At 36.0% G+C, this 15,329-nt stretch overlaps 1 protein-coding gene and 1 long non-coding RNA gene across 6 annotated transcripts; one reads left to right on the top strand and one right to left on the bottom strand.

The window, feature by feature from the left end:
* The first annotated feature begins 33 nt into the window (after nt 1-33).
* Nucleotides 34-8,082, top strand: LOC112570994 (serine/threonine-protein kinase Nek2-like). Of its 4 annotated transcripts, XM_025249768.1 has the most exons (10): nt 34-136; nt 724-835; nt 968-1,070; nt 1,611-1,828; nt 1,962-2,199; nt 2,442-2,651; nt 2,899-3,163; nt 4,910-4,964; nt 5,134-5,237; nt 6,706-8,082. In XM_025249768.1, the coding sequence occupies exons 3-10, from the start codon at nt 975-977 to the stop codon at nt 6,993-6,995; spliced, it is 1,476 nt and encodes a 491-aa protein (XP_025105553.1). In that variant the 5' UTR covers nt 34-136; nt 724-835; nt 968-974; the 3' UTR covers nt 6,996-8,082. The 4 variants fall into 4 exon arrangements, with proteins under 4 accessions (XP_025105553.1, XP_025105554.1, XP_025105552.1 ...); XM_025249769.1 differs by lacking the exon at nt 724-835; XM_025249767.1 differs by lacking the exon at nt 34-136 and having other exon boundaries at nt 231-835.
* A 115-nt stretch (nt 8,083-8,197) lies between these two features.
* On the bottom strand, nt 8,198-10,280 carry LOC112571005. Of its 2 annotated transcripts, none has more exons than XR_003100732.1 (3): nt 10,147-10,280; nt 9,251-9,430; nt 8,198-8,726 (listed from the first exon to the last, which is right to left on the bottom strand). It is a non-coding gene; the product is annotated as an uncharacterized LOC112571005 (long non-coding RNA). The 2 variants fall into 2 exon arrangements; XR_003100733.1 differs by having other exon boundaries at nt 8,203-8,726; nt 10,130-10,232.
* Between the last annotated feature and the right edge of the window lie 5,049 nt (nt 10,281-15,329).

Genomic DNA, 15,329 nt, shown 5'->3' on the forward strand with positions numbered 1-15,329 from the left:
TCCATGGGCCAATCGATGGACAGATAACACTGCCCGGCAACTACGAAAGGCTGCTAGTTAAATACAAACACAGAGGCTTCAAACTTGCACAGAGTGCTACATATTTACCAAAAGAAAAAATTCTGAACGCATCTAGGTATAATTTCAGGAAAAGTTTATATGTTTCTCTCTATATATTTAATTATTTTTCTTTTTAATTTACCTAAAACTGTCCCGCCCCGAAGAAAACATGCCAGGACTTGTCGGCTCATCGATTAGTTTTGATCAAGGTCGTACTCAGTCCAGTATGTTAGAACACGCTCTTTCGAACCTTGTTACTGTGAGTGTGATAGCAATAGTATAAATACAGATATGTGATTTTTGTTATTCTTTTCATGCACGGACTTGAACCGTGCAACCTGACTTCAAGCATAATCGTGCATTGTTTCGTCATGGAAACCAAGTGCGATGAAAATTTGCCATTAGACAAAGTAAACCAACCAAGTGATTATTCATTGACACCTGTTGTGCCGATTACAGCTTTTCCTTCTGTAACAATAAGTCATTCAGAACCTACAGGAACAGCACCTTGTTCTTCTGGAGGCGTACCAGAATATTCAGTTCTGACAGAGAAAGTGAAGTCTCATACTGAAAGACTTGTTAATGAAACTCCTTCTTACTTGAAACTTCAGGTTGACGGAAAAGTTTCAGATGCATCTCCAGTTTATTTGGAATTCGTTCCAGGGGAAAACAAAGATCCTGTTTATTTAAAATCAAACTGTGACACCCAACTTACTGATGTCGAATCGCGCTACAACTACCAACAGTACACAAATTTTGTGCACTCTCTTCAGACGTAAGTCACAGCGAATAAAGTCACAATGTTAAATATGTAATTTTAACACTATGCATGTAACATTTAGAGCTGAAGATGAAGATTTACAAAGGTGGCAGTGTTTCTGAGTGTATTTTGCTCTTCTGTTAACAGTCCCAGAATGGCATCAACTTTAGATGACTTTGAAGTTATTGGGACTATTGGGACAGGCTCATATGGAACATGCAAAAAGATTCGTCGGAAAAAAGATGGAAAGGTTATTTAAGAAATTTGTGCAGTTCTTGATATAGTAGAGTATGTTATTAGTCTATGACAACAACTCTAATTATAGTGAATAAGCTAAATACAATTTTTCTCAGTAATAACAGAATTCTGGTTCTTTTCTGAGTATGTTTTGAATTCTGCAAATATCATACTAAGTATATTAATTTCTTTAGACTTAACCTTCCTTTTAACAATTGTATGCAGAGAGAGGTTGCTTATTATTTGATTTACAAAATCAAAGATCATCATTTCTATCTTTGCCCATCGTTTCAATATTGCTACAATTAAACTTGTTTGCTTCTTCATGTGTATGCTATCATACATCTTATGTATTTTAGTGTTTACTTCCATTGTGCATTTCTTTTTAGTGACCGTATTGTTTTGAGGGTTTCACAAGTGCATTAATCATCTTTATATTATGACTTCATGAACATATTTTTTTCTTTAAGTTTTCATTTAGGTCATTAAGATTATCTTTGTGTAACAGCACATGAAAGGTTGAATTAAAGCAGTTATGTCCATTTACTTGCAGGTCATGGTGTGGAAAGAAATGGACTATGGGGCAATGTCCGATGCTGAAAAGCAGTTACTTGTGTCCGAGGTAAACTTGCTGCGGGAACTAAAGCACAAACATATTGTGCGCTACTATGATCGTATCATTGATCGCACTCATGCTGTTATCTACATTTTGATGGAGTACTGTCAGGGTGGAGATTTAGCTACGCTCATTTCACGATGCCGCAAAGAAGGGTAAGACTTTTGTTCAAGCTATCTTTACATCAACTCGCATGTGTGTATGTGTGTGTGCGAGAGATATTGCTGTGGCCTTCACTCTCGCATGCTTTTCTCAGTTGTATTCAACTTGAAAATATAATACTTTCAGAACTCTTGTTGAGGAAGATTTTGCCTGGAGGATACTAATACAAACCACTCTTGCATTGAAAGAGTGCCACAGAAGGAAGAATGGAAAGGCCATACTGCACCGTGATCTTAAACCAGCCAACATATTTCTGGACAAGCATCAGAATGTCAAGCTTGGGGACTTTGGTCTGGCCAGGGTCCTGCACCATGACACTAGCTTTGCACAAACTTACGTTGGCACACCATATTATATGTCTCCAGTGGGTGGAGTTCAGTGGTTGCTGCACCATGCACTAATTTAGTTATCATTACCTTTTCATTTAATATTTCTGAATCCATGTCCAGTGTTATCCACAGTTACAAAAGAATATTTTTAAAACATTTTATCTTTTTCGGTGTGTTATTGATATTCCACTTGTAAAATCTGTGTGAAAAGTACAATAAAACTTTCTGTCTTTTCAAAAATATCTATCTTCATTTGTAATTTACCCTTTCTTCCTAGGAGCTTGTAAACAACATGTCCTACAATGAGAAGTCGGACATCTGGGCCCTAGGATGTGTGCTGTATGAAATGTGTTCTCTTCACCCACCTTTTACTGCCAATAATCAAACTGAGTTAAATAGGAAGATACGGATAGGGGACTTTGCTCGTCTTCCTTCCAAATACTCTAGTGAGCTTGACAAGATCATCAGGAAGATGATAAGAGTTGAGGTAACCAATGAGTCTCTATACTGTCCTTCATCATTCACACAGAGTAAAAGTTTTGGTTTGAAAAGCAATGGCTTTGTCAAGTAAAATGCCTAATTCTGTGTGCATGTTACAAGTGGGTGGAGTTGGGTGTGAACAGAGCATATCAAGTTGAAGTATAAGTTTTGCTAATAATATTCTTGTTGGTACAAGCCTAAGCAGAGATACATGTTGAGCAAATCTTTATTTACAAACTGCTTGTTTGGTCTAGGTTTCGCAAAGACCAAGTATTGATGAGATTCTTCTAGATCCAGTAGTATCTCACCATTACCACTACTTGGGACACAGCCAGGTTCACCAGGTGCAATCATCAGGTTTCATTGAGGGCACCAGCCCTGGAAGTAACACGAATAATTGCAACAATAACAACAGTGATCATGGAGAGGCTGCTGAACAGAACAGAAGGATTCAGAACCTGGAGGAAGAGTTCAAGACAAAGTGGAAGCAGTTGGAACTGAAAGAGAAGGAGTTGGAAAGTAAGTACCCATTATCTCAGTTAAGCCTCAGAAAATCCAGCAAATTATTGATCTGGTCCTAGGCAATGGTCACAGAATAACACTGATCACAAAATAAGTCTATGAGTATAAGTTTATGATAACATTTAAAAATCAGCCAGAACTAGTTGTTGACAGATGTTGTTTCCTCTTACATTTCTTTCTGTCTTGATTCTGTAATACCTAGTAAAACCATTGTCATGTTTCCAAACAACAAACTGTGGGTAACCAGGAGATTGAAACATGTACTAAATAAGAAAAAACATATTTATTTCACTGGTGGTGCCTAGGCAAAAGATCTGCGGACAGAGAGGTAAGGGACGCAATCAAAAGAGCAAAAGGAGAGTATAAAGATAGAGTTGCATTACTGTGCCAGCGATCTTCATCATGCCTGGCAGGGGATAAGTCTATTGCGTCTGTTAATCACAAGAAGGATTGCACTAGAAAATCAGTCAAACTCAATGGCGTAAGCGATCAGGGCTTGCCAAATGTTTTGAATAACTTCTATGCACGTTTTGAGAACCATGATTTTTCTGATAAAGTTAGGGAACTCAGTCGCTTGTCTCCGATGGTGACATAGTAATTTCTCAAGTCTGTGTGATGGAATCAGTAAAGTAGGTCAAGGTCAACAAGTCACAGTGGCCTGATGGGATCTGTGGATGTGTCTTACACTGCTGTGCTGTTCAGTTGGGCGAAGTGTTTCAACATTTCTTTCAACTCTTCACTCAGGACACATTCCAGCTTTCTAGAAACCTTCCAACATTGTCCCACTTCCCTAAAAACCTAATCCTAGTCAACCTAATGATTTTCGGTCAATAGCACTAACCTCCCTCATAATGAACACTCGCGAGAAAATTGTCAAAAATCTCGTCTTAACATCTGTAGAGAATAAGTTAGAACCACTACAATTGGCTTATAGGAAGGGGAGGTGTTGATGATTCCAAGTTATTCGTTCTAAACACACTGTACAAACTTTTGGATAAGCCCACGACACATGCTAGACTACTCTTTGCTGATTTTAGTTCTGCATTGAATATAGTCCAACCATACTTTTTTGCTTTGAAACTGATTTCTGATTTTGATCTTCCACATCAACTGATTTTGTGGATAGTGAATTTTTTTACTTGCAGACAGCAGAGGGTGTATGTTAATATTAATTATTCTGATACTGTTATTACAAGCACTGGGCCTCCACTAGGCTGTTGTCTATCACTTCTGTTGTTTATCAAGTACACTGACAGCTGCAGAAGTATGGAGGAGAATAGCTTCCTCATTAATTTCTTTGATGATACTGCATTGTTGACTCCTGCAGGAACATAAGAAAGATCATGGTAATGTAGGTGCACACATGATTATTCTTGATGTAAGTTTGTTGTTTTATATTATTTATATATCGTCACCTGCCTTCTTTTTTCATTGCAAATATCATCTTTTAATGCTAAACCTTGCAACGAACTTTGTTCTTACTTTTATTTCTTTTTCCTTGTAACCAGAGCACCTTCCCATTTTCAAACTGCCCACTGGGACAAGTAAAGTTGATTATTGTCATTGGCTTCGCTGGTAGCAAAAACTTCAGAAGAGTGAAATATACACTTAATGCCATTTTTTTTTCAGTGTAGAGACAGTGCATGATCACTAAGAAAAACACTTCATTACCTGCACTCTTTGTATTGTAGATATACATGGATTATAACTAAGAATATGTTATGGTTTTTTCCCTTTTCAAAGGTCGAGAACACAGTGTCACTCTCAGAGAAAAGCTTGCTGAAGAAAAATTAAAAAGGTATATTAATGAAGCTTGCACAAAAAATAATAATAATAAAAATAATTGTGCAGTTTATGTAAAGCAGAATCATGTTTGTATAGGAGCATGCATTCAGTGCTTGATACAAAAACTAGGTTAATGGGTAATATATGCATTGTTGGTTGAATTTTCTTACTGTTGTTTTCAGAGCTATGAACCTTCTGGAGCACTACAGGAGACGCAGTGACAGCCTTTCTAGTGACAGGCGCCTCTATTCAGAGTTGTCCTCGCCTCGTGATGTAGTGCCGCTAGGTAGGATGCTGTGTGATCGCTACAAGTCTGATGTGATTTCTCTTTGTGTGTCAGAGCCTGCTGAACCTGCTTTTGTTTACCCACACTATCCTGATATTCCTACTAACCTGTCTCCAGCTCGAAAGCCATTGAAGTACTTAAATCGCTAGAGTATTTCAGGATGTAAATTTAGATTTTGGAACATTACAGTAACCATGAGATATTCTGCTAAACCAGATTTAATTTAGACATTCAGTAAGAAGTTACTTGCTACAAATTAAATTTATATTATGACTCAATAACATTTTTAATTGGAGTTATGCAACAAATCACTGAAAATTTATTAGTAATTTCTCTGAAAAAGCCAGGCTGTTTCATAGAATGTTTACAGTAACATACTTATGTTTGGTCATGTGTTGCTAATGGTGAAATCATTGAATGACTACAGGCTTGCATTGTGTCACTTGCTAAGCTTTTCTAACTGGGCATTGCTTAAATTGAGCGTATGGTCTCGTGTTCTATGAACACTGCTTCTGCTTGGCAAGGCTCTTTCTTATTAGATTAGTTTTTTGGTTCAAAATGATTTGTAGTGAAACAAAATGTGTGCTTTTCCTCTTCACTGTTTCTCGATTCTTTATACTTTCATCATAATTTTTTCATGCTTTAATTGTAATACTTTCTTGCTTTAATCATAATGCTTTCTGCATGCTTACCTATTAGGTGATATTTGTCCACTTGTTATAAATCTCTTGTATTAATAGTCTTCACATGGTACGTATACATATATGCATATAAGTTTGTGCAGTCATTAGACTAGTTATATGTTTATGTGTGTGTAAAAGCATGCTCATGGAATTAAAACGTGCTTAATGAAGTTTTATCACAAGCAATTACTGGTGACTTATTTATTCATTGCACTTTGTGGAATGGCATCAAATAAATGTTTTTAAAATATTTGTTTCTCCATGATTATTGTAATCCCATCAAAACTTGTGCTTTCAATATTTTTCAATTGTAAATTTGTGTATATCATTTAATTTATTGCTAGAAAATTTGTTTTGCTTTTGCTTTACAATAAAGTACTCACATTTATGAATGTGAATTTTGAAGACATATAAAAAATGATTTCCTTATGCAGCCAATAAACTATCTGCAAACCATATGAAGTGTTTTACAAACTCATGTTGTATTGTTGCTAAAAGATGTTGGAAAATTGAAAACAGCAATAACTTACTGAAGTTGAAATCTTACAGTTTAATTTTGTAATTTACTTAGTATTCTATTATTTCTATAAATTATACTTGAAGCTTGGAGGCTGACAAAGAAGTTTCAGCCTTAAAGTGTCCAAGAGGGGATTTAAGACATTTCCAAAAAAATATTTGTAAACTGCCAATGGGAGGCAACTGGCATGATTTCTCATTTAGAATTGCTTTGAGGGAGGGGGAAACACCTGTAATTTCAAAACTGCTTTACCAACTTTTGTCGACAGATCTTGATTCTTCAGACTCCCCTCAGTCCTGTCTGTCAAAGGGAGTGAAAGATCCAGAGTCTCCTAAAAAGCGAGTATCCTTTGACATCTATGGGAAGGAGAATCTGCGTCAGAAAGCCAAGATGGCAGACTATCGAACAAATGTAACATACAAATATGACACATACAGTGGTCAGCTAGGTAAAGGACAGTGCCTTCGACTGCTGTCAGCCAAAGATGGCCTACTTGACCTGCAACAAATAGGACTTGACAAAAGATACAATAAAAGAAACTTGCTGTATTTCCGGTGAGATAATGAGCACATGCATACACTCCCTCACACTAAAGATTGATTCATGGTGCAAGGAGAAGTTTGACTATCGAAAAAACATAAAGGTTTTTTGCTGGTAAGGCACATTCATTAAACGATAATCCACATATTCCAATGGTTATTGGGATGTGATCTAAAGTCTGTGATTGAAGTATATATTTTAGTTATCTTAAAACTATTATTGGTTATAAACTTTTCTTTATGGTTTAAGCCTTAGTAATATTTATCAAACAATTGTGATATAAAAACTATGTGTGTTCTTTAAAACAAGAATACTACAGAATAAACAAATATTTGGACAGTTTGCGAAAAAAAAAAAAAGTTTATGGCAGCCTCTTCATGACTAATACATTGTCACTTGTCTTCTACATTTTAGAAAGTGCATTTTATATGACATAATTATTTTTATGTGACAGAAGTAAATTTTTGTAGGCAAAGGTTTTCATTATAGTGCCATAATAGCATGGCTTAGTGGTTTGTGTGTGCATTGTTATAAACTGTATTTAAGTATATTTTGTTTCCATTGAATGCTGATTAAGTTTCATTAATCTATTACAAATTTACTGAAGAAGCCTGCGTGTAATTTTTGGCAAAATTTTGAAGCACTTAAAATCTATTTTTAATCATGCATATAAAATTAATTTATTGGATATATTTCAATAGCAGTTCAGTAAATTAGACACCATGGCACATTTAAAGGATTAGCAAAGTGTGCTGCTGGCTGTCTGCTTCCTCTTGTGTATTTCTTTAGATATAAAACAGCACCAGGACGTCTTAGCTATATCGTCTCCCTTTTTTTGCCTTTGTTACTACTTGTACATTCAGCTGGGATTTTGGCCAGTGAGTGCTGTCAATTATGCATATATTGTAATTACATAATTTTATGGGGACATCAGTTTTACTTATCATCCAGGACATAAGCAGTTGACCAATAGGGTTTATGACATACATAGGTAAAATGAAGTTGCATCACACACTACATGTTACCTATGCACATATGAAGGCATTATTAAAGGAGTGCTAACATTCAAAACTATACAATGATCAATTAAAAGTTTGTATTCTAATTATGTTTGTTTTTGCATCATGAGAAAATGAATGCGTATGAATGAATAATGGTGTTTACCTATGCATGTCATATTTAAAATCTGCCATTGGAAAAAAAGTGCAAAAGCAAACATGCATAGTTTCTGTTGGAGTTTCTTTAATCCATCATTTCTTTAATTTCTGAACATGGCTACATCTTTATTGCAAGCAACTTATTAACAATTAAAAATATCCAAACCCATATCTTTTTCAACAAATTTATCCAACTCAAAGCTCTCCCTATTATTAAAAGAAAGAGATATCATTTGTGTTCTTTTTTTGTCAGTTTTGTTTTTAAATCCTTAAGTTTGTTAGTCCCATCTTCCATGCCATTACAAAAATCTAATACCTTCTCCATAAAGAAACAGCAACTGTTGGAATCTACCAACGAAAATTACGAAGAAAACAGGTATGGTGGACAGACAAACATGACTGCAGGATGCAGTCTGCTACCACAGACTTTGTTTTCGACCACCAAATAACTGGCTCTTATTTCTAAAATGTGTTAGATCTTCATCTATTTGATTTTGAAGCTTCCACCCAATGAAGTATCCAGCAATGGGTATTGAAAGGTATACGAGCTGGGAATAGTGCTTGAACTGAAATCGTAGTTTCACCATTTTCTCTGCAAAGTGGGAAAAATATTAATAACTGGTGATTTCTCATTTAAGACACTATAGTACATAGCCTGAGCAAGGCATTAAATTAACCTTTGATAAAGCAGACAAAACAAAATGTGTTTATATGCATGCACACTAAAATGCTGATGTATAAAATGCAGCCTATGAATGTTTCTAAATATGTCTTTAGTATGACATGGAGTAAATGTGCTTTGGGAGGTTTATACTAATAGATGTCATGACATAAAACAGGAGAAGTTAGGATTCGGGTTAGAGTTAGGATCAGTAAATAGTAAGTACCTTAACTCTTGCATCCTAACACCGACTCCTTCACTAAACCTAACTCCTTCATTTAAATAATGGCCTCTGCAGGCCTCTAAAAGCACATTTTCATCTCATAATACTGTTGGAAAAACCACAGGACCACAATGAACAATCTTGAATACAGAACTCTATGGTAACTTGGGAACTATCAACTTTACATGCATTGTTTCTATTCACTTGAAATATAAAGATTATGGTCTCGAACCTATTAAGCTTTCCCTGTGTCAAGCAACGCCTTTTGCTTTTTAAACCGCTGTGTCCTTGACCAGTCCAAATAAATGGCACTGACTGTAAAAACTGGGAAGATGACAGAGACGAAGTTTCTTCGAATTGCCTGCCGATACTTCTTCCACCCTGCCAAAGCTTGTGGTTTGACGTCCATGTACTATATAGAGAGAGAAAGAAAAAAAAAACATGTTTCAATATGACCTGATGCATCAGTGCAAGGTTCAAATGCTTTACTCGGGTGGCAGAAGCGACGCCATGCTAAGGTGACTGACCAGAGGTATTGTGTATAATCTTATTGAACCGAGAGGAATAAATATCAGCAGACTGAAGAAAGAAGTGTGTGGCATGGAGTAACTGTGTGCTGTTAATGTACTGACTTTAAAAATCCTTGTGCAGTTAAAATTAGGTTCATGGAATCACGTCACCTTGTCATGCATTTGTTCCCAAATTAATTATCAGATAATCTCAAATTAAAAGTCAGATGATCTTTCTACACAAACATACGACCTAATCGCAATTTTCTGGTTACAAACTGATTCGCTGGCTTTAATAAGTTAGTGGCATCCACTGGACATAGTTAGCAAATAATAATAATAACTATGAATAAACTAGTGTTTGTGACTACTCAATATTAATGATTACATTCTCTTGCCACAATGTTTAATATGCGTTGGACTGCCTCAGTTTTTGACAAAACACTGAACTAATCACGATATAGCCTACAGAGCTCATAATGAATATGTTGTTCCTTTGGAATTTGTCGTAATTTCATTTCTACCCATTTTGAATCAGTTCTTCAATAATTTATTTCGCAAAATCATATACAATTACTTTCTTTTAGTAAAATGCACACTACCTTGCGCGTTTACATACCTCACTACAGCGAGCGAGGTATCCTCTTTGCAGAAGGTCACTTGGGCTGTCGCGTAATTCTACTTCCTGTGGCATTGACCTTTCTTGCAAGGAAGCCGGATACGCTACTTTCATATCATTATTGTGCTTCATTGGAGACTCAAAACAAGGTTTTAAAAATAGTTTTTCCACTTTGCATAATCAACCATCGATTTCCTTTTGCTGTGTTTGGTTTATATTGTTATTTGTACCGTTTTATCTTTTAGTATTGCAGCCCAGTGTATCAATCGAAATACTCAGGCACTATGACTGCATATCTGTAATATACCTCGATCCTGATATGTCATTGACGTTTCACTGATTACATGCAATTGCCTCACTTCTAAAAATCTGTTCTGTATAGCACACCTTTGTAAAAAAAGAGGTTGAATGGCTGATATATGCATGAAATACCTGGAATGGAGTTAAAAGCTTCCTTACACATTTTAAACGCAATATAAGATTCGTATCACTGTGCTTCCAGTTCCAGACATGAATAAACCCATTTCAGTGGAGGGCCTTGCCCATCTCTGCTTTCTTCCAAATGGTCGCTTTATGGGTCGAGTGGTTAGTGATACCCAACAATTTTCACTTGTGGGTGGATCTGATTATTGCATGGGTCCGGACGATCACGCAGACCACAAGTGCTGCTATGAAGAAAACTGCAAGCTGCGCAACATAACCGTCACAGATTATGAAGGTTTCGGTGAGTCGACGGTAATTCCTCGAGTTCTGCAGTCTGGGGGAGACAACTGCACTTTGTCCTCCAGCAATTTGAAGTTTGTAACGGATCAACTCATTACAGGGGCGAAAGCAGAAGAATACATTGAAAAATTTTTTTCACATGAGCTTCTTGGTAAAGACTGCTTAATTTGCATCGGAAATATGAAGATAAGCTATCCAGATCCACTTGATGCTGAAGATGCAGAGAAAGAATAAAAAAAAGTCTGAGCTTGTTCAAGTACTAAAAGTCACAGGGCCCAGTTTTTGGCAAACCCTTCTGAATTGCTAACCACCGCCTCTTTATACTGTTTAATCGAGATTGTTTTCATAGACCTGCTTATGACAAGAGTGTGTTTCAGTTGTTAAGATTTTCAGACTTGTAAAAGGCCTGTGTCAATTGACTGAAAGAATTTTTTGCAAGCTTTCAGATGAAGTAAAGTTAATGCTTGTGCTTTTAATTTAGGTAGTCAAACCACTGTCAAAGTAATATCAAGATGGGTCTTACAAAGTGTGCTAAGTTCTAAAGCTTTGAATATACCTGTTTAAAAGTTATTTGTTTCTCCTGCACCACCGAAGTTCATAAATACTCATACTTAGCAGTGTCATAATTTAAGCTTTATGTATATGATACACTGTGTAAGTGTATGCAATACTTCATGCAACGGTATCAGAGTTATGAGAAAAACAGCTGAAGACTATTTTTTCAAGTTGCACTAATCAGTGTATATGTTTATAGCATATATATATTATTTGTTATTCTTGAACATTCAGACTAAGGAATGTTTGTAGAAAGTTATGGATGAAGGAATAATAATAATAAATAAAGTATGTTATGGGAAAGTTAGCCTGATTTAAAGGAGAAAAGTCCACACTAAAGTGTTTTAGGGACTGTATCCTAATGTCATAAGGTGAGAACAAAATACGTAATCTGTAAAATGAACTGCCATTCACAGTGTGGAAATCGTTTTGAGAATTCTTTGAAGAGTTTGGTTGCTCTTCTCATAAAGTCTGGCACACTTGTAGCTTTGCTAAAAGTGGTTTATCTGACAGTCACACGATATAAAGAATGAAGCAATGAGGGTACTATTGTTTTTTTGGTTAGGGTGTAGGGGTATTTGTATGGTGTAGGCAGGGCTTCTGCTAAGGCTAAATTCTTTGGGGTCCCAGGGACCCCTTCTTCAGATTTTTAAGGGGTCCCTGTTCTTCGCCCAAATTTGAATGGGACCCCATTGACGCAAATTGAATGGGTCCTCCGAACTTTTAATGCGTACTGTACGCAATTTTTTGCGTAAGCAGAAGCCCTGGTGTAGGCACAATAAAAATATAGCCTTTGTATTTAACCTTACCTTTAGGTAATGATATTTTGCAATTGTACTATAAAGTATCCTGGTGTGTATGTTGATCAAGCTCTTTCTGTGCAACAGCATGTTATTTCCACCTCTTAAACAGCTTCCTTACGGTTGTATCTGTCAGAATATACTGTTAGGCTTATCGCTGCATTGGCTGCTTAGCAACTAGACTACTTTAGCTCTGTTCTGCAGGGCTTATCTGTTGACCAGATCAATTACTTACATAGTACAGAACAGTGCAGTGCACCTCGTCTTCTGTAAATCAAAGCATAAGCACATTACACCTTTGCTCAAGGAACTTTATTTGTTGCCAGTGAAGTTTCATATACAGTGGAACCTCGGTTAACGAACTTAATCCGTTCTGGAAAGCTGTTCGTTAACCGAAATGTTCGTTATCCGAAACAATTCCAATTGTTCCCAGCCCCTATTGACTCGCTAATATTTGAAAGTTACAGGCTGTATAGGAACTTTTTTAATGAGAACAGTTATAATGCTAACGAAAGCATTAAAACATCAGAAAACTTGCCGTTTTGACGGCGTGGTTGGAAACAGGTGTGGGGAGGAAGGGGTGGAATTACTGCTTTGAATCCCCTCTCCATTGACATTATAAATCGGGGAGACTTCCCTTTTCTGTAGCTTTGAGGTTAAAGGAAAAAACTTGTCCAGTGTCTGCTTTCTGCCTTTTTTTGTAAAACTCTTCGTAATACGACATCACATATCCGACAGACGCATGCCACCTTCATACTTTGTCACTACTGGAGCCATGATTGAGGATTATCTTATTAAAATAAAGCACAACAATCACTAAATAAGAAGGATGCGCACAGGTAAGGAACGACTGATCGTAACTGTCTCGAGCGCGAATGATTACATGCTGGTCGGTCACGTGTGGTTCACGTGGCTGTTCGTTATCCGAAATTTTTTTCGCTATCGGAGACAAATTTTTAACGAAATTTTTGTTCGTTATCCGAAATTTTGTTCGCTATCCGAGACAAACTTTTAACGAAATTTTTGTTCGTTAACCGAAAAATTCGCTATCCGAGGCGTTCGCTAACCGAGGTTCCACTGTATAGAACTAAATTGGTATACAGTATTTAATTGCAACTGAAGATTTTCGCCATGTATTGGGCATACTTCCAGCCTTTCTGAAACTCTGTCCACCTATTTTCCTGGTGGGTCACTCTGATTTTCTAGATAAAAGCTGCTGTCCCTAGGTAAAAATCTTTTGGTGAGTTTATGTTTGCTTTCACTGCCCCAGTTGTCTGGAACACATTTTCTTTCCAGCTGAGAAATGCATTATCATTACCAGCATTTAAGCTGAGGATGTACTTGTTCCTTCATTTGCTTGGTTGTAAAATGTTGTGATCTTAATGTGTTGTTTGTAAAGCGCTGTGATAAGTTTCATATCAGAAGAAATCAGGCACTTTTCCTTCCATGTTGTAATTCTTTCCTGCACCCTCAGATGCCGTTACCATTTAATTTTTCTATGAATGTAGTGTTTACTAGCTTTCAAGAGGCGCCCAAGTGATTGTTCCTTGATTTTTTTGGACAAGAGATTTCGTAGCATTCCTCACTTTTGGTTTTTAATTGTTCTTGATTTTTTTGGTCAAAAATCTACCACCTGTTGACCTACCACTTTCATGATATCAAGTGCACATTGAACTTCATAGTTGACACGTCTAGAATGCTTGTCTTTCTTTTGTCCTAATTACTGTGAATTTTAGTCTGTTGAGCACACCTGTTTATAAGACACCCACTAAATTTTTTATAATAATTTTTTTCACAAATAATATATACAACTTTTTCAAAGGCCAGATCAATCAATTTGAAAGCCGCATTATAGGCATTTCTTCTTGTTTCCGGCATGAAGGTATTTACTTTAGCAAATAATCTGGCTTCGATTTAACATGAACAGAATACTGTAACAATGGATTTTTCCATGTTAAAGTATGAACTATTCAAAATCGAAAAATTAATTGGAATCAGAAAAATTGGCATCGCTGTTTAAGCCCTAGGGTTTAAAGCTGCTCTTATAATTCAAAATTTAGGGTACATTATCATCGCTCCTTAGCTGTTGGTGCTAATAATAGCTGTCTCCATGGTATGCTTCAAGAAATTGAAAATTGTGGACTGTTTTTACAAATGAACAAAATCTTCTTCATAATGAGCAGTGATCACTGTGTGACCCAAGCTGCAGTCTGGACAGGACAGAAAGACACTGTGATGTGCGTGTATACGAGATCATGTTTTGTGTGGATATTCAGATAATCCACATGTATTTTCCAACTTAACTTTAATTACCAAACTGCTTGCACCTCATTTCACAGATGTATTGCGTGATAAACTGTTCACAGTTTTGATTTATTTTTCATATACATGGATCACATTCCAAAATTATTAGTTCCAGACATTTGCTCATAAGATGACTTTTGTTTACCTTTGAAACTTTATTTAAATGTTTTAAACAAAGACGCTTTGTATAGAAAAAGTAAAAAATTAATAAGATTTCAAGTTTGAAAAGTGTTTTTTTTGTGTTAAGATTTACTGTTTTAGGGAAGTGCATTAAAGATTACTGCTCTCCTTATTTCATGGTTGTGACAGAATTATCAAAACCCCTTTTGGAAACTGATGAAATATCCAAGATTTCTGTTTACCTTACAAATTATATCAAAAACAAGCATCATCTTTGTATGCTTGAAATCTAAGACATGGTCAAGCTAAAAAAAAAAAAAAAGATATTTGAGGTGTTGTTAATCAGATCACCGTATTTTATTATTTTTATCTCACCAGTCGGTTTTATGTTGGTGTATACATATATTTGTATCATTTTATACAAACCTTTGTAGCAAAATGTGTTTTAGTAAAATATACAATTAACTGTACTGTTTGTATTATTAAGATAGTGGTCTTCTTGTCACTGGCTTACTATTACAAATATCGACTTTTGCAAGTGAGAGTTTGTCCAAATATGTTGAGTGTAGTGATTTTTGTTGTGTTAAATTTGCATCAAAACCAAGTCATACACCACTGACAGCAACACTGTCTCAGTTACACGAGAGGCCAGATGAAATGGTTCAGGTACATTGTAGCTGG

This window comes from Pomacea canaliculata, linkage group LG8 (genome assembly GCF_003073045.1).
Source record: "Pomacea canaliculata isolate SZHN2017 linkage group LG8, ASM307304v1, whole genome shotgun sequence".
Classification (NCBI taxonomy): domain Eukaryota; kingdom Metazoa; phylum Mollusca; class Gastropoda; order Architaenioglossa; family Ampullariidae; genus Pomacea; species Pomacea canaliculata.